Source organism: Aethalodelphis obliquidens, unplaced genomic scaffold (assembly GCF_003676395.1).
Source record: "Aethalodelphis obliquidens isolate GAN/ISIS:26980383/991018 unplaced genomic scaffold, ASM367639v1 scaffold8, whole genome shotgun sequence".
NCBI classification, from domain to species: Eukaryota; Metazoa; Chordata; class Mammalia; order Artiodactyla; family Delphinidae; genus Aethalodelphis; species Aethalodelphis obliquidens.
Window position 1 is genome coordinate 1,648,005 of NW_020837952.1, and position 21,581 is coordinate 1,669,585.

The window sequence follows — 21,581 nt, forward strand, 5'->3', positions numbered from 1 at the left end:
TGAGTCCTTGTGGGATTTTTTTTCAAACAGAAGGTCACAAAAATTATAATCATTATCGTCAGTTCACTCAATCCCATGTAATTAATTTTTTTTTCAATTTAGCACTTTTATGAATTCATCAGTTTTCCATTAGAGTTCTGAAAATGCTTATTCATTCAGTTCATTAGTATAGTCAGTTTCCAGAAACCTGTACTTATCAGAGTCTTTTCCATGAATTCCTTGAAGATGAAACCTTTTATAGGAACATTTTTGCAAAAGCATCAGAGTACACCCAGAACTGTCTGTAAATTACTAGTGACTTCTATGTGCCTGAATCCAGTGGTCATTTCTGAGTTCTCTTGCTTGGCCTATTGGTAGCATATGACACTGCTGATCACTCCTTGCTTGCTTTCCAGTACCTCACACTCTCAGGTTTCCTCCTAACTCATTGGCTGTTCCTTCTCAGTGTCCTTCATGGTGTCTGCTTCCTCTCCCAGAACTCAATCCTTGGTCCTCTTCTCTCCTATTTCTACAGTCATTCCCTTAGTGATCTCGCCCCATGTCATAACTTTAGGATGGAACTTAGAAGTATATCTCTACCCAGATCTCTCTCCCTTGAGATCCAGACTTTCATATCTAGCTATATCCTGGGCGTCTCCACCTCTATGTGGACATCAACATCTGGACTTAACATGACCAAAGACAAACCACTCATGTCATCCCCCTCCAAGCCTACCCCATTCCCAACATTTTGCATCTGTTGATGGCAAAACCATCTTACTCAACCAGGCTAAAATCCTGGAGTAATCCTTGGCTTCTCTTTCCCTCACATGTGAGCCTTCAGGAAATCTTTCTGGCCCTATCTTCAGAATGTAGCCAGCTCTAACCACTCTTCGCCACTTCCTCTGCTACCACTCCGGTCTGAGTCTCCATCATCTCTCAGAAGGATTACTGCAGTGAGTTATCATCCTGCTTCTACCTGTGCCCTCCTATATTCTCAACACAACACCAGAGGGATATTAAAAAAAAAAAAAAAAAGGTAGTCAGGTCATGTCCCTACAATGTTTTGAACCCTACATAGGCTCCCCGTGTCAGGGTTAAAACCACAGGACTTTGTAGTGGTTTACATGAAGCTACAAGATCTGGCTCCCATTGCCTCTCCAACCCTCATCTCCTACTATTCATCTCTTCCAGCCAAGCTGGCATCCCTGCTCTTCCTTCCAGGAACACTCTTGCCTGTGGGACTTTGGTGCAGCTGCTCCATGTTCTGGGACCACTCTTCTCCCAGGTAGCTACTTTGGCTAGCCCCTCAGGACCTTCAAGTCTTTGTTCAAATCTCACTTATCATTAAGGCTAACCTTGACCATCTTGTTTACATAGCAACCTCCTCCCACATTCTCCCTTCCCAACACTCTCATTCCACTTTACTTTGCGCTGTTTTTCTATAGCACTCGTCACCTTCTAACAAATTATATAGTTTACTTATTATGTTCATTGTTTATCTTTCTTCCCTATCCTCCTCTAGAACATTCACTCCATGAGGCAGAGATCTGTCAGTTTTGTTCACAAACTTTTTTCCAAGCACCTAGAAACTGTGCTAAATATATATTTGTGGAATGAATTAAAAAGTTGGAAAGCACTAATTAGACTAAAATATCTAGCAACAGACTAAGATGCTAGTTATTCCAGATTTCAGAATATCCTGCCACACAATACGTGCTCAATGAGCATTTGATGAATGAACTATGTACTGTAATTTGAAAAGGAATCTCTGCACATATTTCCACAGCCTCCGTTTTGTGTGGATGAGTTGGAGTGTATCTTGACTTCTGCCTATTCAGTATCCAAAACCTATTTTGCCTTTTTCTTCTTCAGGAAAAAGCCCTGTAACATATTCTACTATTCAGTCACTTTTGTTATCTTCCTCTCTTTTATTTCTTTCTTTTTAATTGAAGTATAGTTGATTTACAGTGTTGTGTTTCAGGTGTACAGCAAAGTGATTCAGTTGTGTATTACATATACATCTAATTTTTTTTTTCAGATTCTTTTCCCTTACCAGGGAATTCCCTCCAACAGTCTGTAAACGCCCTTGCCTGGAAGCAATTGCGTAGTTCTGGTCTTTCGAGCACCAGCCATCTGTTGTTGCTTAGCCCTTGCAATAAATCTACCTGTGCTCCAAACTCCCATGTTCTAGTTTGTTTGGCCTCAGTGTGCCTGGGACACAGGAACTTGGGTTCCATAACAAGAGTGGTATATTTAGGATGAGGTAGTACAAGGTAGTGAGGGCCCAAGGGCAGCCCCACCACTCCAGCTGTGTGATCTTCAACTAGTTTAATTCCTCTAAGCCCTAGTTTCCTCATCTGTAAAATGGGGATAACTCACAGGGTTTGTCCAATGCATGAAATGTGATTAATATAGTCTGAAAAACAAGCAACTCTGAATAGTACGCAATCGAAGAATAAAAGCTAATATTATAATGAACTGAAAAACAAAACAACAACAAACCTGCTTTTGCACCAAGTGGAAGGAGGTTGCTGTTAGGAACCACAAGGTTCATTTAAAAGAAGGTAGGTAAATAAGTAAATAAATGAATGAATAAATAAATAAAAAGGTAGGAAAATGAATAAAGAAAAGCAACAAAAAAAGGTGATTAGTGCTCGCTTCGGCAGCACATATACTAAAATTGGAACGATACAGAGAAGATTAGCATGGCCCCTGCGCAAGGATGACACGCAAATTCGTGAAGCGTTCCATATTTTTATAACAAGAAAAATTTTTTAAAAAAATGGTGAGAAAAAGGGCTTCGGACCGGTTCATGGTAATTAGGACCTGGAATGGGGAGCCAGCCCTTCTCTTGGAAGTCCCTCAGCTGCGAGGGGAGCGGGCGCCGGAGCTCCGCGTAGGCCGGGCCCCCTGGGGAGCTGTTTTGCCGGGCCGCCCCTCCAGGGTCCGGGGTCTGGGGCCCCGGGGTCGGAGCAGGCAGCGGGAGGAGCCACGCTCCTGGGGCTCCCGCCGGGGCTCCCTTTAACTCGGTGCCTTTTTTCGCTTAGGCGTTGCCCCCTGACGCCTCCCGCACCTACTGAGGACTGTGCAGACGCTTCGCCTCCCTTCTCCTTCCAGTCACCGTGTCCACCCTCCTTCCCACCCCACCGGCCCGTTCTCCGGCCCCAGGATGCCCCCTCCCCTTCCGGGTTCTTCTGGCTTGTTCCGTAGAATTCGTTTCGAACTTTTGAACCTACCAATCAGCGCCACGCGCCCCTCCTCTCTCCGCGAGCAGGGTAAAATCGGGCATCCGGCCGGGGACCTTGGGCTCGGAGGCGGGGCCGCGGAGGCCAGGGCGGGTCCGGTGCCCGCCCTTCCGACACGTGGCCAGGATCGTGGTATATAGGATCCCTCGGGGCCGCCTTCCCTCTCACTACTTCTCCCCCGGACTCCTTGGTAGTCTGTCAGTGGGAGAGCTTCGTGGACGTTCCCTCGCCTCCTCCAGCCCCGCAGAACCCTACAAGTCTCAGTCATGGTGAGTGGGGTCCCCGGGTGGTGGCGTTGGGGGGAGAGTGCGGAGTCCGAAGGGGCGTCGGGACCCCAGTCCACGTGGAGCCACGTTCCGGACGCCTCCAGGCAAACTGGCTTCTGGTGGCCTTGCGGAAAGCCGAGTTCACCCGGGAGACCCCTCTACCGGCTCGAAGACGCGGCCTGGGCACTGCCCTCGGTGGAAGTGGAAAGCCCATTTATTTGATCCTAGATAGAGGGCACCCATCCCCCCCAGGGCCCGCTACCGCCCCAGGAAGGCCAGGGAGCCTTCACACTGGCTCCCAATGACTTATGAAACTTGAAAATCCCTCCCATTTCCCCCAATGATCTCACTTTCGCACTGGAGCATCTCGTGTGCTGGAGCATCTCGTGTGCTCCCGCATGGTAGGCGTTGCCTTTCCAGCGCCCTATGACTCGCTGCTGAGTCATCTGTGGCCAGACTCTGGCGAGAGCTTTCAATTGCACCATCCTCACCTGTTGTCGGGCTCTGGGGAGCGCTTCCGTTCGCACCCATCCTCACCTGTGGCCGGGCCGGAGTGGGGTGCGGTGGGGGGAGCGCTTCCGTTCGCACCAATCCACCTGGAGGGATGTAGGCAGGCTCCTCCTTTGAAGGGAATTACTGTCACGTTGTTTAATCCTGCATTTCTCGTATTAATTTAGTGGGGTGTTTATAGCTGAAGCTTTCTACTTACAGGTTTAAAAAAAAAAAAAGTCCATAAAGAGAGATTTTCTTATAAAGTCACAGAGTAAACTAGTACTGACAAAGTATTCTCAGTTTTAAAGAAACTTCAAATTACACACAACTTGAGTATTTTCTATATAGCTTCCAGAGGTATTGGAAACAAGTATCTGAGGAAATATCTGTTGGAAGTCTACCTAAAGTAGGCCGTGTGTATCAGATGTTTCAAAATAATATCTTTTTAAAAAGCAATGCAGTGAATAAATAGTTACCTCTTTAGGGATTACCACAGTTATCAAACGTATGTATGACTGTAACAACTTGCTTGAGTGCTTTTTACCAGGCAAGACCAAAAAGATACTGGTAAAAACGTGTTTCAGAAAGTAGTGGGGTAAAACAACTATACCCCAATAAAAAAGAAGAAGAAGAAAAAAAAAAGAACGTAAGAAGTGGGACTGTTTAAAGGGCAGGAGAGCAGCGGTAGCAGCAGACCTATTTAGGCATATACTGGTTAGATTAATAGTTTTTTTGTTTTTTTGTTTTTAAACAAGGGACAGGGGCTGCTTATCCAGTTAAGGCTAGACTAAATGATTCCATCACCGGTGTCTCACTTCATCTCCCGAGTGGCCAGGGGACAGTGGAGGGCAAGCAGTGGCCACAGTCTAAACCATACCGTTGCACAATGAAAGAAACTCAGAAGGCTTCAGTAGAAGTGCTTCATTAGAATGACAGGATCATCTCAGATACTTTACCTCCCTGGGGCCTGGGGCTGTCATGGACAGATCTCTGGTTCTCTCCTTTCTAGGGCTGTGGAATGTCCAAAGTCCAGTTAAAGGTAAACATGATGCAGTTTTAAATAGTCATGGGTTCATTAGAACAAACAACTCCCCTTTCTCCCACGGCCCTAGAGCTGGGCAAGTAGAGGCAGGTAACAGTGAACTTGCTGATGAGGCCAGCAGACCATGATTGTTTTATGGAGAGTGTAGGTGAGAAGGAGGGGACCATAAATCAAAGGTTGTGAGTGATTGGGGGTTTTATCTTGGGTTATGAAGCTAGGCCCTTTGAGATCTTAGGTGGTATTGAATTTTCTTTAACTAGATTCCTATTAGCAGTTTTTAAAAACTTGAAACCCTCTTATTTGGAGAGGATGTAATGGGAGATATTTGGTGTTGATATGTGAAAGACCTCTGTCTCCAAAACCGCTAATCTGATTTATGATGGAAATACAATAAAAATCCTTTTTTTGTTTTTTCTCTTAAGTCTGTGGGTGTAGATTCTGTGTTCACTGCCTTATTTTACTAAGCAGAAATGAGTTTGGTAACATCCTAACATCGTTACAATTGTGAAATTATAAGACTTTTCCCCCACGTTGCCAGAGATATATGTACATTCTACTAGAAGACAGCTAATTTCTTAAACTATTAATAAAGTCTTGGTGACACTTCTAGCTTTTATTACCATGTGTCTCCGTCCCCCTCCCACCTTCCCCACCACTCTCCCCTCAAGATGCATTGATAGTGAAGGAAAATGTTTTTCCTTAAGATTAAATTCTTCCACAGGGTTAAAAGCCTGCCTCTGACCACAGTTTTTAAAATACAGGTAACTGCTGCTTATCTGGTGTTTTCTCCACGAGTCATATGGCTGTAGTTTGCTGGTTTAAGCTGGTTTTAAAGGGAGAGGCGGAAGCTTTTCTCTTTAAAGAATAGGATTAAAGAGGGACCAGAATGAGCTCTAGTTACACAGTCATACAGAGAATGAATCAGCTGGAAGGAGGAATTTTGCATGCCTTTAAGGAATCAGAAGGCATATTTCCCAGGAGTTGGGGAAAATCTATTGCTAGAGCAGCTTGTATCATTCTGAAGGTAGAAACCTGACCTTGAACATCTAATGTGGCTACAAAGCGAAGGTCTGGTCTCTGGTCTTGCCTAGTAGTTCATTAACATATCTGTGGTTTTCCAAAGCATTTTCTCTGAGTTAGGCTGTTGCTTGTGAAATAGTCCCTGGGCAGGAGTGGCCTCCAGAAAGGTGCTGATCTCTTCTGAAGGTTAATAGTCATTTACAGTGAATCATTACTAAATGTCCCATCTGATGTGTCATGTTCTGACATTTCCTTTCTTCCTCTCACAGCGTGAGTGCATCTCCATCCACGTTGGCCAGGCTGGTGTCCAGATCGGCAATGCCTGCTGGGAGCTCTACTGCCTGGAACACGGCATCCAGCCTAATGGCCAGATGCCAAGTGACAAGACTATTGGGGGAGGAGATGACTCCTTCAACACCTTCTTCAGTGAGACAGGCGCTGGCAAACATGTGCCCAGGGCAGTGTTTGTAGACCTGGAACCCACGGTCATTGGTGAGTTGACCTCAGTAACGCCAATGAGATCCCGGGGGTCCGGAACAGGAGGTGTATCCTGGGGGCTCCACTGATGCCCTGGGGTCAAGCAGACTTGTGCAGGTTGTTAATGATGGGTGGCTGCTTCATTTTCCTTTTCCAGATGAAGTTCGCACTGGCACCTACCGCCAGCTCTTCCACCCCGAGCAGCTCATCACAGGCAAGGAAGATGCTGCCAATAACTATGCCCGAGGTCACTACACCATTGGCAAGGAGGTCATTGACCTCGTCTTGGACCGAGTTCGGAAACTGGTAAACACAGTACTTTATTTAAAGTAGATGAGAGTTTTCTCTTACAGTTTTGAGAGACCAAACTGCAAGAATCACTCTTTGCGCACTAAAATGAACTTTACACTGCCCACTAAATAACTGGACTTCTAACCCAGATGGTCCTGAGCTATGGGACAACTATGTGGAGTGGGGATAGTCTTCTTTTGCCTCTTTCTGTGTCTTACAAGGCAGATTTGGGCAATTGCTCATTCAGTGAGGGCCGTTTACCTGAAGTCAAGGTGAGTACCAGGACACCTTAACCGTTTTACTGACATTTAAGACCATTAAATATCCTTGTTCATATTAATCAGGCAGCTTCCCAGCTTCAGGCCGAGACATACCTTTTTAGGTCATCCTAGTCACAGTGAGTAGGTGGCTGACTGACATGTAACTCGTTGATCAAATTCATAAAAATTGGACTGCTGACATGTCATTACAGAAAGTTCACAGCAAAAGAAGCCAGTGTAACACTGACTAGAAATAGCTGACACTGGAAAATTCCATCGACACTGAAAGTGGAGTCAATGGAGCTCCCTTGTTACAGAAGCAAGTATGAGTCATTGGAACTTTGAAAGTATTAAGATAATAGTCACAAAAAAGCAGTACCCTCGTTTTTCTACTAGAGATCAGGGCAGTGTGGACTGGCCCTGTGGCAGGAAAATCTAAGGCAACTATTCCCATCGGTAAAGTTGCTAAGTGTTCTGTTCGCATCATTTTAATTAAGAGTCTGGCAATCAGATGGCTCTGCTCCTTAGGCATGTGGGCAGCTTGTAAGTAATTAAAAATCAAGAATGAAGGCCTGGGTGGAATAGCTTGTCGGGAAAGTCACATTATGCTAAGCCCAGCAACAACTGGTCTATTTTGAAAAGAATGGCCTTGCATCATTCATGGCTTCATACTTTTTCAGATGTTTATCATCGTCTTCCCAGCAGAACTGGGCTAATGGTTCCTATGCTTGCAAATCAAGCTTCAGCTACAAGTACTGACTTGGAAATCAGGACCTGCCTTTAGGGACAGGTAAACGCAGAAAAGCCATTGAGGGTTCTGGAGTGAAGTTCATTAACTACCAAAACAACTGCATTTGTCCTTGGTGTTATTACTGTGTCCACATGAGGCTTAATGGGTGAAATTGGTAGACTAGGGCCTGCCCTGGCATTGATCTCATTCAGAGTATGGACCCACAGGAGAAGTGAACTGGGGGCTCAGTAGAGAATGTCCACAAATCTCTGGGCACCTTGAGAAGTGAAGACTGTCAACAGAATACTTTGTTTGAAATGACAAAATCATCCTTTCATACAATAGTCAGAATAGCTCAGTTAAATGGCGGAAAGCCCCAATGACACAGGAACATGGAATTGTGACAGTAAATGGCCTTTCCCAGAATGAATAGACTTTCTGATAACGAGTGCTTGCTGTGCTGAGCACTGTTCCGGATGCTCATTTAATTCCCAACAACCCGAAGTAGGTTACTATTCTCCTCATTTAATAAATGAGAAAACTGAAATTAAGAAATGAATTTGGTCAAAGTCACATGGCAAGGAACGGGTAGAGCCAGATCCAGACCCGGCCTTACTCCAGCATCAGGGCATTGGATCTTGGCTATTCTGTTGTGTTCCAGCTCAGAAGGCAGCTGCTGAAATCTGTCAGACATCCATTGTACGGGGCTGGTGGTCCCAGGCCTGCTGTTGGTAGCTCTCCAACTGATAAGAGGTTGCCTTTGTTCTGCGGTCACAGCAAGGGCACCAGAGGTTGCCCTCCCAGTCACCAAAACTTGAGCCCTGCATCCATTTCAGACCTCATGATTCCTCTGCCTGCAGAAGTGAAAATAGTTCATTTAAAATAGCCTTTTAACAGATCCCCTCCCTCCAGCTCCCAAGAGTTGATTGTGAAAAGTTTCTCTGAATCACTTAGCACTTAGAAGCTCTTTAGGACTGCTTTCTTAGCAGTGTTGTTCAGAAGATTTTTTTAAAGATCTCAGTCAATGTGATTATGGAATTCAAAGAAGTCATTGCACCTTTCACCAAGGCTAAAATTAAAACTCCTTTCTTTCTTAGGCTGACCAGTGCACAGGCCTTCAGGGCTTCTTGGTTTTCCGCAGCTTTGGTGGGGGAACTGGTTCTGGGTTCACCTCCCTGCTGATGGAACGTCTCTCTGTCGATTATGGCAAGAAGTCCAAGCTGGAGTTCTCCGTTTACCCAGCCCCTCAGATTTCCACAGCTGTAGTTGAGCCCTACAACTCCATCCTCACCACCCACACCACCCTGGAGCACTCTGATTGTGCCTTCATGGTAGACAATGAGGCCATCTATGACATCTGTCGTAGAAACCTCGACATTGAGCGCCCATCATACACGAATCTTAACCGCCTTATGAGCCAGATTGTGTCCTCCATCACCGCTTCCCTGCGGTTTGATGGAGCCCTGAATGTTGATCTGACAGAATTCCAGACCAACCTGGTGCCCTATCCCCGCATCCACTTCCCTCTGGCCACATATGCCCCTGTCATCTCTGCTGAGAAAGCCTACCATGAACAGCTTACTGTAGCAGAGATCACCAATTCTTGCTTTGAGCCAGCCAACCAGATGGTGAAATGCGACCCTCGCCATGGTAAATACATGGCTTGCTGCCTGTTGTACCGTGGCGATGTGGTTCCCAAAGATGTCAATGCTGCCATTGCCACCATCAAGACCAAGCGCAGCATCCAGTTTGTGGACTGGTGCCCCACTGGCTTCAAGGTTGGCATTAATTACCAGCCTCCCACTGTGGTACCTGGTGGAGACCTGGCCAAAGTACAGCGAGCTGTGTGCATGCTGAGCAACACCACAGCCATCGCTGAGGCCTGGGCTCGCCTGGACCACAAGTTTGACCTGATGTATGCCAAGCGTGCCTTTGTTCACTGGTACGTGGGTGAGGGCATGGAGGAAGGAGAGTTTTCTGAGGCCCGTGAGGACATGGCTGCCCTTGAGAAGGATTATGAGGAGGTTGGAGCTGATAGTGTTGAGGGAGAAGAGGAGGATGAAGAATATTAACCTGTCTGCTGTAATTTTACACTCTTGTCTTGGGACTGTCTTATTTGTGTTCTGTGGAGCTGCCCATTATGGCCCTATCTTGTCAATAAAAGTGATATTTCTGTTTTCAGTGTCAAGCTGTATCATAGTAAATATTTGCTCTGCTTATTCAAGGCCAGTGTGGGATGCAGGAGGCTGGCAGTTTCCATCTTATCATTTGCTCAGTGTTTCAAGTGGCTTCTGTGTACTGTGCCAAGGGGTTTGTCTATTTCACTCAGACCTGAATTGATGACTGGTTATAAAATCATTTTGTGAGGCAGCGGGCTCACGTTGGGTCAGTGTTTTTCAAACTTCAATGTGGATGTGAATCTCCTGCAGATCTGAATCTGTAGGTCTGAGGTGAAGCTTCAGATACTGCCTTTTTTCTGTGTTTTTTTTTTTTTTAAAGCTCCCAGGTGTTCTTGGTCGGCTGAGACCATATGTGGAGTATCAAGGGGGTAGGTAACATAGCTAATAAATGGTGGAGCCAAAATTCAAGTCACCAGCCAGGCTGCCAGAACTATTGCCGTCATTATTCATAAAATATTGGAGTCATATGGGAAGGGCTTGGAATTGTGCTGATTTATCCCATACTTAGCCAAAACCTACAATGGCAGATAAGATTGTGCTTTAAGAAGTTACTGCTTGGGGACTTACCTGGTGGTCCAGTGGCTAAGACTCCGTGCTCCCAACACAGGGGGCTTGGGTTTGATCCCTGGTCAGGGAACTAGATCCCACATGCCACAACTAAGAGTTCGAATGCCACAATTTAAGATCCCAAGTGCTGCAATGAAGACCTGGCACAGCTAAATAAATAAGTAGAAGTTACTGCTTGGAGAAAGTGGAGCAGGCCGAGACACAAAATTACAATAGTCTCAGGTTGTTATGGTGTTGGTCCTTGACCCAGTGTGTGTCATTGGAAATATTTGAAGTAGGGGAATAATAAGGAAAACTGAAGGAATGTGTTGTGTGAGGAAGGTTGGAGAGGAGAGCTCCCTAATTCGGACCCTCTTCTGAGAACCTGTTGGAAGCAGTGTGGTTCTTGAGCAGGGGCAGGAGGCAACTATGAGAAGATGAGGGTGGGGGAAGAATGCACATGAAAGTGTGGGTGGGTGGCTGGAGAGCTTGGTGACGTGCTCAGGGACTAGTGGTGTGGCCTATAAGGTTGAACCAAGCAATGAAAAATGACAAGGATGATCAGAGGGCCAGGTCATGCCGAAGGGAGGAGCCAGCTTTGGTGCTTAGGTGCTGGCCTGAGAGGGGAGGCCAAACAAGTGGCAGGAGCTGGGGGTGGGTGCAGATCCATTCACCTGAGCTTATTCCAATGGTGCTCTGTTACCATCTTTCTTTTCCTCCTGGTGTTTTCACCCCTTAGCCATTGCTCACCTCTGCATCCTTTAAGGAGAGCATTTTATTTTTTTAAATATTTATTTATTCGGTTGCACTAGGTCTTAGTTGGGGCAGGTGGGCTCCTTAGCTGTGGCATGCGAACTCTTAGTTGCGGCATGCATGTGGGATCTAGCTCCCTGACCAGGGGTCAAATCCAGGCCCCCTGCATTGGGAGCGCGGTGTCCTATCCACTGTGCCAAGGAGAGCATTTTAAAAATGAACATTCTGGGGCTTCCCTGGTGGCGCAGTGGTTAAGAATCCGCCTGCCAATGGAGGGGACACGGGTTCGATCCCTGGTCCGGAAAGATCCCACATGCTGTGGAACAACTAAGCCCGTGCACCACAACTACTGGGCCTGCGCTCTAGAGCCCATGCTCCGCAACAAGAGAAGCCACTGGAATGAGAAACCCGCGCACCGCAATGAGGAGTAGCCCCCCTCTCCACAACTAAGGAAAGCCTGCGCACAGCAACGAAGACCCAACGCAGCCAAAAATAAACAAATAAATAAATAAAATGCACATTCTGGGAATTCCCTGGCAGTCCAGTGGTTAGGACTTGGCGCTTTCACTGCCAAGGACCAGGGTTCAATCCCTGGTTGGGGAACAAAGATCCAGGAAGCCATGTAGCACACCAAAAAAAAAAAAAAAAAATTTCTGTCTTGGAGCATAGCACAGCTTCCAGCCTGCACTGTTTCAGCTTTGTGCTTGGAAGGGTCTCGCAGCATTCATCATGAGAGCAACGGTGGTCTTGTGCCCCGCAGGGCGAGGCCCAGCCCAGCCCCATCCTTGAGTACAGAGTCAGCTATTGCTACTCAAAATGATGGGCCACATTCCTTCTACAGCCTGAGCATGGGAGTTCTGGGGTGAAAATGAACCTTGGAGTGGCTGGTCACCCCAGCTGTACTCAGAGACCTTCCCAACCCGGGGTATCTGCCGATTGCCACAGTGCGAGCTCTGGAGGGAAGAGGACATTCAGGTGTGAGAAGGAACAGATAAGTCATCCAGCTTCAGCTGGGCATGATACCCCACAATACCTGAAAGGTCCGTTCTCTGAGCCCGCATGTACCAAGCTGGGTGCCCCGAAATGGGATTCAGGCCTTGCCAGTTATCATCCCTCAGCCTTCAGAACAGGCTGGTGGAAACTAAAGAGCCTGACGCCCCTGGGCCAGTCCCCCGTGGCCAGTAGCGAGCGCCTCCAATGACCTCTGTAAGCCTTACAGGTGAATTATCTTCTGCCAGGATGTGAAAAGGGTTGGAAACCTTTAAGCAGCCTCTACGGTGTGGAGGGGAAAGAAGGTGAAAGAAGAGTTTAGCTGAGAAAAAATATTCCGGTAGAACAGAGCCTGGAGAATTGAAGGAGCAAAGGGCCAGAGGTTGAGGAGGGATCTGTCCCTGCAGTGAGGATTTCTCTCCCTCCTGTGCTGGCGAGAGAGTGAATAGAAGTTAGCCTGCAGCAAGAACAAACACCCCAAGGTCTAGGTCACTGCTTTGTGGATGACAATCATCTGATCTGCCCTTGAGCACAAATGGAAAGTCTGGGCTCAGAACTGCAGCCATTGCTGAGGCCACTGAGGCTCGATGGGGATAAATGGAGAAAGCCTAAGAGGGTGCAGCTCCCAGACTGGCCAGGGCCCCAGATTCTGGCTGTGCTTATACGCTGCCCTCACCTGACCCGATCCGTGGAGCAATCTGCTTCCACCCCACGGAGGCTGCCCACCCTGGGAGAGGCCAGTGGGCACCCCAGCAGAGCTGTGGTTCAAGTTGGGGTGAGGAGGAGAGAATGGCTGCGAGGACCAGTGTGCTGGCTTGTCTACCTCTCATCCCAGGTGTTTGGGAGGCAGCTGGCAGATGTCTCTGCTCCCACGGGAATCTGTCAAACAGCCCGCTATCAGGCCAGAGGTGGCCAGGTGGGGTAGAGCTTAGAGAGAGCCTGTCTTCAGGCCTCTAACTTCTGGAAGGTGCGTGGCAGCCCTGCCTGGGGTTGTGGGACGGAGGGGAGGAGGCTCTGTCAGGGTGGCAGGAAGACCCTTTCACGTCTTGGGTGTTTCATGATCTTCACAGCACCTGTGAGGTGATGTCATCGCACCCCTCTCCACAGCTGAGGAAATCAAACCTTGGAGCGATTAAGCATCTAGCTTAAAGCTACAGAGCGAGTGGCCGAACTGAAATCTGGGCCCGGAGCTCTGACTCCAAAGCAGCACCCCACTCTGCTGGGCAGCCTCCGAGCACCCTGAGGGGAAGCCGTCGCTGTGCCCGGCAGCCTTTCCAGTTCTCAGGGAGAAGGGACACGGAGGCCAGCCCTCGGGTGGAGCTCTAGGTGGAACCACCGTTGGAGAAAGGAGATCTCGTTCTGCTATTGTCAGATCGCCTCCCAGGAGCCCCATTCCTGGGACCAGGCGGCAGCACACTGATCCAGAGGGGCAAAGTCAGCTGGTCGCCACTGTCCAGGCGGCAGCTTCCTAGTGAGGGGGCCTTCATTTCAGGCCTCCTTCTGATCTCAGGGAGTCAATTCTCAGATCGTAGAGATACGGAGTCTCTCCTTGGTGGGTAGCTGCTACCACCTGGCTGGACTCGTGCAGACAGGACAGCTCTCACCTGGAGCGCTGCTCCCCTAAGCGCTGGGGCCAGGATGGTCAGCTTCTGTGCACCAAGGCCACAAGGTGAAGCTGGCAGAGATGACCCAGGCAGATGGCTCCTGCAGCCCACTGCCATGGCCCATCATTTTGAGTAGCAATAGTCACAGGGCAGTAGAAGGTGAAGGGAAAATACACCCAGTGTGTTAGGGTGGGGAAGGTTCCCATCTTCAGCCCCGTGAAGAAAGAAAGTCCCCTTTGCTGACATCTCATTAGCCTGTCGTCACTGCCCCATTCATTGCAAGAGACTGGTGTCTCTGAGTTTGTCAGCCCTGATCAGGTTCTGGAAAAACTGTTCTTTCCTCCTCTGAGGGTCCCTCTGATTCTGCAGCAGGAGAAAACTATTCAGGAGCAGAGTCTTACAGAACTAAAGACATGTCTTCTTTAGTCATAATACAGGAAATGCTTTTGACCACTGGTCTCCCCACCAGAAGACTTCTTTTTCTCTCTCTTATAAAAAAGAGAACAGAATATAAAGCATTCCTAATTACATGAGAATTTTGTCTACATTCACAAATTAGTTTAATTCATTGGGGAGGTGGGTATAAGTACAATCTCATTGCTGTCACACTTCATCCCCTTCCCCTGCTCCACTCTGTTCTTATTAAATATTTCATTTGGCTCACTGGAGATGTCTAGCCCAACAGTAAACTAATACTGAAGTGTCTTTGACAAAGGTAATCATGGCCAATTATACTATTATAACAATTATTGCAGTTTTTAAGTTTAATTCATTCATTATTTTTGAAGAACCTGTTTGGTGCAAGTCACTGTGCTGGGTTCTATAGGGAATATATTTAGCTTGTTTGTCCCCATCAGTTTTTAGAGACAGATCGCATAGGCACAATCCTAATTCAAGGCAGTATATGCCGCATGTCAGAAGAGGTGGGCAACTGTGGCAGCCACTATCGCATATCTACGCCCAAAGCCATTCCCGGCTGGTGGTTTTATTTGCCAACACACCCTCTGGGCCTCTCCACCACCAGGGCAAATCTTAGTCTAAGCTCATCAAGGTAATTCCAGTTCTCTTGCCTGGGACTGGTTAAGGAAGCAGCAGGTGATGCAATTATGCAAATGAGAGGGGAGGTAAAGTCTTCTGGATGGGGGTTGATGGGAAGATATTCTTGGAAGAATTTCCTTGCTCTTAAAAAGGAACACAGCGGGGCTTCCCTGATGGCACAGTGGTTAAGAATCCGCCTGCCAATGTAGGGGTCACTGGTTAGAGCCCTGGTCCGGGAAGATCCCACATGCCGCAGAGCAGCTGAGCTTGTGTGCCACAACTACTGAGCCTGAGCTCTAGAGCCCGTGAGCCACAACTACTGAGTCCACGTGCCACAACTACTGAAGCCCGTGTGCCTAGAGCCTGTGCTCCGAAACAAGAGAAGCCACCACAATGAGAAGCCCGCGCACCGCAATGAAGAGTAGCCCCGGCTCGGGGCAGCTAGAGAAAGCCCGCGTGCAGCAATGAGGACCCAATGCAGCCAGAAGTAAATAAATAAATTTATTTATTTAAAAAAAAAAGGAACACGGGGCACTTCCCTGGTAGTCCAGTGGGTAAGACTTCTCGCTCCCAATGCAGGGGGCCTGGCTTTGATCCCTGGTCAGGGAACTAGATCCTGCATGCATGCCGCAACTAAAAGATCCCTTGTGCAGCAACTAAGACCAAGTGCAGCCTAAATAAATACATAAATAAATATTTTAGAATTAAAAAAAATAATAAAATAGCCTGCTTATATTAAAAAAAAAAAAAGGAACACAGGGAAAGGATTTTCTCTTTTGAACCTTTGACATTATTTTGTGAGCACATAATACTTGAAGTTGCCACAGTTATCTTGTGACCACAACTGCGCAGATATGATGACAAAAGCTAACATTCCCAGCCTAACAGAACAGAAAGATACAAAGAACCTGGGTCCTGGATAGGATGTTGAGCCCCTCAATAACTAGTCCTGAAACTTCTCTCCCTCTGGATTTTTCATTATGTGAGATTATAATCCTTTTATTGTTGGGTCATTTTGAGTTGGGTCTTCTATTGCTTCCTGCCAAAAGTATTCTAACTAATATAAAAGCCTCATGCAATAGTTCATAGAAGAGTTTAGTGAAATAATAATAAAAATATTAAGACCCTTTTAAAATTGTGTAATCCCCTTTCCAGTGCAGACACTGGCCTGGGAGAGTAAAGATTCCATGCCTCCCTTCCTTTCTTTGGTTTTTGACCTTCCTCTGCCTGCAGTGCCTGGTCAACCAAACTGATCTGCTGCTTCCTTTCAGTCTTTCCAGGAGCCTTGGATGGATTTAAGCCACAGATTAAAAGTACCCAGAAGACATCTGCAGGCCTGAAAAACCTTCTTCCCTTTGACATGCAACGGTGAATGGAGCCATAGCCTGATCTGTGGATCAGAAGATATAGGTACCTTCTGATACAGAAGAGCAAGGAGGCCCACTCTGGAAGCCCAGCCAGAAGGAGCTCAACCCCAGGGCAGTCCCAAATCTTGCAGAGCCTAAGGAGCTTTGAGCTGCCCTTGTAGACAAGGGGGTGGTACTGGGGGACTCGGGACAGGAACCAGGCCAGGTTCTGGGGGCTCCAGGGTATGAACAGGGGTCATTTGACCAGTTATTCTCTTGTGTGGGGGGCCCTTGGATCCTTGAGAGGAAAAAGCCTGAGAGGCTTTTTCTCCTTCTCTGGCCCATTTGGTTTCTTTTACTCTCCCCCACTGCTCCCCTCTCTCCCCACCCTCAACTTCTCCCTCCACTTCCATTTCTCCCTTCCCTCTCTCACTCATCTCCTCCTTCCCCATCCTCATTTCCTCCATCACCTCCTTTCCCTCTGGCCAGGTGCCAACACAACAGTGTGTGGCGGAGAATTCACCTGGAGAGTGAGACAACATCTAACAGATGCTGACAATTGGCCCTCAATGGCCGTGAGATCCAACAGGCTCGCTCTGAAAGCTCAGGCCCAGCCAGACCCAGCTCTCAGATGAGTACCTGTGCGGCCTGCAGGCAGAGGGCAGACAGGGCCGTTTGTAGGGCATCAGACGCTTTGAACTTGTCCGTTCAGCTGCCACCTGGCCTCTCCCCGCAGGAGGTGGGGGGAATGTAGATGGCAGAGTGTTATGACTGCAAAAAGGAGTCTCCTGGTGGCTGGCCTGAGGGGCAGGAGCCCCGTCCTGTCTCATCTCAGGCATGAGCATGCGCTCAAGAAATTCGTATCAGGCACAGTCTCTTATAAGAGACCTGCAGAATCAAGTGGAGACCAGGATGAGACGCCCGGGTTCTATTCTAGTAAGTGGTGTGACTAACTCTTCTCCTTCTCTGTCACGCTTACCCAGTAGCCAGAACCACTGCCTTGCACCATAACGATATCTAGGACAATGGAACTAACCCACTAGAAGGAAGGTTGTGGACATTATGACACTTCACCCCTAAATGCTCCTGCAGGCACCTCCTAAGAACAAGAATCTTCTCTTATACAACCGCATTCCCGTCTTCACACCTAAAAGCGGTAATAATCATTCCATAGCATACACAAATTTCTCCAGTAGCCTCTTTCTTCTTCAAATCTAGGATCCAATTTAAGTTTGAACATTGAATTTAGATGTTATATCTCTTAGTCTCTTGTCTAGAACAATCTCCCACTGTAGTGGGTTGAATGGAGCCCCCCCCCAAAAGATATGTCCATATCCCAGAACCAGTGAATATAACCTTATTTGGAAAAAGGGTCTTTGCAAGATGTAGTTAAGGACCCTGAGATCGTCCTGGGTTACCTGGGTCCCCAAATCCAGTGACAAGTGTCTTTATAGGAAGGAAAGAGAAGACATAGACACAGAAGAGGAGAAGGCCATGTGAAGGCAGAGGCAGAGATTAGAACAATACAGCTGCAGCCAAGGGTCTCCGGGAGCCACCAGAAGCTGGAAGAGGCAAGGAAGGATTCTCCCCTAGAGGCTTCGGGAATATGCCTTACCAACATCTTGGTGTTGGACTTCCAGTCTCCAGAACTGTGAAAGAATAAATTTCTGTTGTTTTAAGCCACCACGTTTGTGGTAATTTCTTATGACATCCCTAGAAAACTAATACACTCACTTTTTAAAAAATGGCTTTGACTTCTTAGAGCCTAGGAATCATCTGACAGAATGTCCCAAATCTGAAATTGTCTTCACATTGAACTTTTAAAGTCATAAACCTGATCAAGTCATTCCTCTGCTTAAAACTCTCCAGTGGGGGCTTCCTTAGTGGCGCAGTGGTTAAGAATCCGCCTGCCAATGCAGGGGACACGGGTTCGAGCCCTGGTCCGGGAAGATCCCACATGCCGCAGAGCAACCAAGCCCATGCGCCACAACTACTGAGCCTGTGCTTTAGAGCCCGTGAGCCACAACTACTGAGGCCTGCATGCCTAGAGCCCGTGCTCTGCAACAAGAGAAGCCACTGCAATGAGAAGCCTGTGCATTGCAACGAACAGTAGTCCCCACTCACCGCAACTAGAGAAAGTCCATGCACAGAAATGATCTCAACACAGCCAAAAATAAATAAAATAAATTTATTAAAAATAAATAAATAAAAATAAAACCCTTCAGTGGCTTTTCATTGCATTTATAATCAGCTATAGGGACTTCCTTGGTGGTCCATGCTCCCAGTGCAGGGGGTCTGGGTTCGATCCCTGGTCGGGCAACTAGATCCTGCACGCGTGCCGCAACTAAGAGTCCACATGCCACAACGAAGATCCCGAGTACCACAGCTAAGACCCGGTACAGCCGAGACAAATAAATAAATAAATAAATAAATAAATAAATAAATATTAAAAATAAAGAAATAAATCTATTTTAAAAATAAATTAAAAAAATAAGCTATAAACACTTTCCTCTGATTTAGAAAGCCTGTGGTCTGACTCCTCCCCACTCCTCTCATGTCACCTTCCCTTCTCTCCTCCCACCCATCTCACTCCAGCCTCACCTTTCTACAGTCCCGCAAACATTCCAAGCTCATCCCAGACTTATCCCTGCCCAGGTGACAACCAAATACAATTCTTTATCTTTGAGTACTGGATCAGGGGAAAACAGCTATGAAGGACATTATTGGGATCATTGTAGGGGTAGGGAAAATGAATATAAACTATATATTAGATAATACTGTTGTATCAATGTTAAGTTTCTTGGGGGGTTAATAGTACTGTGGTTGTATAGGAAAATGTCCTTATTCTTAGGAGATGCATGCTGAAGTACTTAGGGGTGAGACATAATGTCTGGAAATTACTTTCAAAGGAACTGTGGCAAAATATTAACAACTGGTAATTATTATACCCTGGGAAAAGATATATTGGTGTTGATAGCAATATTCTCTTTTTTAAAAATAAATTTATTATTTATTTTCGGCTGCGTTGGGTCTTCGTTGCTGTGCGCGGGCTTTCTCTAGTTGCAACGAGTGGCGGCCCCTCTTCGTTGCGGTGCGTGGGCTTCTCATTGCAGTGGCTTCTCTTGTTGTGGAGCACGGGCTCTAGGCGCACCGGCTTCAGTAGTTGCGTCACTGAGGCTCAGGAGTTGTGGCACACGGGCTTTGTTGTTCCGTGGCATGTGGGATCTTCCCAGACCAGGGCTCGAACCCGTGTCCCTTACATTGGCAGGCGGATTCTTAGCCACTGTGCCACCGGGGAAGTCCCAATATTCTCTTGACTTTTCTCTGGGTTTGAAAATCAAAATAAAATGGCAGGGGGGAGGGGGAAATGGACAATTTAAAGAAAAAATGTTAATCCAGGTATGCTCGGATTTTTTTTTTAAGATTTTTTTTTGATGTGGACCATTTTTAAAGTCTTTATTGAATTTGTTACAATATTGCTTCTGTTTTATGTTTTGGTTTTTTGGCAGCGAGGCATGTGGGATCTTAGCTCCCTGACCAGGGATCAAACGAGTACCCCCCTGCATCAGAAGGCAAAGTCTTAACCACCGCCAGGGACGTCCCTGCTCAAATTTTCATGTGCATTAAAAATCACCTAGGAAGTTTGTTAAAATGCAGAATTCTAGGGATTCAGAAGATCTAGGTGGAGCACTGAAATCTGCTTTTTAATGGGCCCCCAGGTGATTCTGAGTCGGGTCTCTAGGCCACACCATGAGGAGGAAGGTTCACTTAGCATCCTGTGGCCATAAGCTGCTCTCCTGTTCTCCAGTTGACCGGTAGCTGGTTGGAAGGGTCAGGCAGGCAGATGGATGGAGATGCAATTTTACAGTGAGGGCAGGACAGGAGATTGTGGACAGAGTAGAGGATAAGGGGGGAGTTGAGGACAGACTTTGCCTCCTTCCCTGGCTTTGGGCTTCTGGGGGTGCAGAGGAGGTTCCTAGAGCCCAGGGGAAGAATGAGATCAGGGCTCAGAGGTCCTAATACCAGTGCTGCTATTCTATTTTATTCACTCTTGGATAATTCTCCCCTTTATTTAATTAATTAATTTATTTTAAAGAATAGGGAAGTGCTTCTTTTTTTAAAACTATTTATTTATTTGGCTGTGTCGGGTCTTCGTTCCAGCATCCAGGATCTTTAGTTGCGGCATGCGGACTCTTAGTTGTGGCATGCGGGATCTATTTCCCTGACCAGGGGTCGAACCTGGGCTCCCTGCATCAGGAGCGTGGAGTCTTAACCACTGGACCACCAGGGAAGTCCCCTCATCTTTAAAAAGGAGGTCATAATAAATAGTTTTGGAGCATCCCCCAAATTCCAATGTTCCTGAGCCTTGAGTGTTAAAACTCAATAAACGTGGATGGATTCCGACTGCAGACATGTCATTCTAGCATCTGGCCAGAAGGTGGCAGCAACACACCTCTCTATTTTCCTGACTCGACAACCACGGGAAAAATTTTTTTCAGGTGCCTCTGGGTTCCCTTCAGTTTAACCAACAGCTGTTTGACGCAGGTCCTGTGCTAGACACCACAGACACAAAAGTGAATAAGATCTGATGGCTGCCCTCAAATATCATATTGTCAGGGAGCAGGAGAGTCAGACATATAAACAGATTACTAGTTTACTAGCTGTGTGACGTTGGGCAAGTTGCCTAACCTCTCCGTGCCTCAGTTTCTCCAACTGTAAAATGGGAATAGTAGTAGTACCTATGTCATAGGGTTATTGTGAGGATTAAAAATGATAACACGTGTAAAATGCTTAGCATAGTGCTTGGCACATAGGAAATGTTAGCTATTGCTATATTATACAGTGAGAGAACTGATGAGATGGAGAAGATACCCAGGGTGCTCCCTAACAGGGAGGAGTGACGCCCCCAAATGGAGATAATGGGGAAAGGATTCCACGCCGGTGGAGCCAGTCTGTCAATAGGGACCCTGCAACCAGACCAGCCTGGGAGAGCCCACCTCGAATGGAGCTGGACTCCTTCTGGCTGGGGCTCATCTGGGCTCCTGCAGGCCCAGAACACAGAACACCAGCAGGCCCTGACCAACCAGGACGTGTCTTCCTGGAGAGGAAGCCGTAATTTGTTCACTGTGCAACCTCAGACAGGCAACCTTGTCCCTCTGAGCCTCAGTTCCTACCCAAGTGATGGGAAAGGGGATCACAGGACCCGAAGGACGGTGCCAAGTTCCACATCTGAGACACTGTGGAGAGTTAGCTGTAAAGTCAGCCAGTTCAGGGGCAGCAGGGACCTGGAGCTAGGGATGCAAAGAGGAAGCAACAGGA

At 47.3% G+C, this 21,581-nt stretch overlaps 1 protein-coding gene and 1 non-coding gene across 2 annotated transcripts; both read left to right on the forward strand.

The window, feature by feature from the left end:
• Nucleotides 1-2,632: 2,632 nt before the first annotated feature.
• Nucleotides 2,633-2,739, forward strand: LOC113621361 (U6 spliceosomal RNA). The gene has a single exon (XR_003433148.1). It is a non-coding gene; the product is annotated as a U6 spliceosomal RNA (small nuclear RNA).
• Nucleotides 2,740-3,388: 649 nt separating this feature from the next.
• On the forward strand, nucleotides 3,389-9,993 carry LOC113620408 (tubulin alpha-1C chain-like). Its single transcript, XM_027106160.1, has 4 exons — nucleotides 3,389-3,496; nucleotides 6,317-6,539; nucleotides 6,682-6,830; nucleotides 8,903-9,993. The coding sequence occupies exons 1-4, from the start codon at nucleotides 3,494-3,496 to the stop codon at nucleotides 9,875-9,877; spliced, it is 1,350 nt and encodes a 449-aa protein (XP_026961961.1). The 5' UTR covers nucleotides 3,389-3,493; the 3' UTR covers nucleotides 9,878-9,993.
• The last annotated feature ends 11,588 nt before the right edge of the window (nucleotides 9,994-21,581 follow it).

What these genes read in the sequence shown, in the direction of transcription:
- LOC113620408 (XM_027106160.1), top strand. An exon ending in CCTGGAACCCACGGTCATTG is followed by an intron (nt 6,540 to 6,681) that starts GTGAGTTGACCT and finishes TTCCTTTTCCAG; the next exon opens with ATGAAGTTCGCACTGGCACC. An exon ending in TGGACCGAGTTCGGAAACTG is followed by an intron (nt 6,831 to 8,902) that starts GTAAACACAGTA and finishes TTTCTTTCTTAG; the next exon opens with GCTGACCAGTGCACAGGCCT.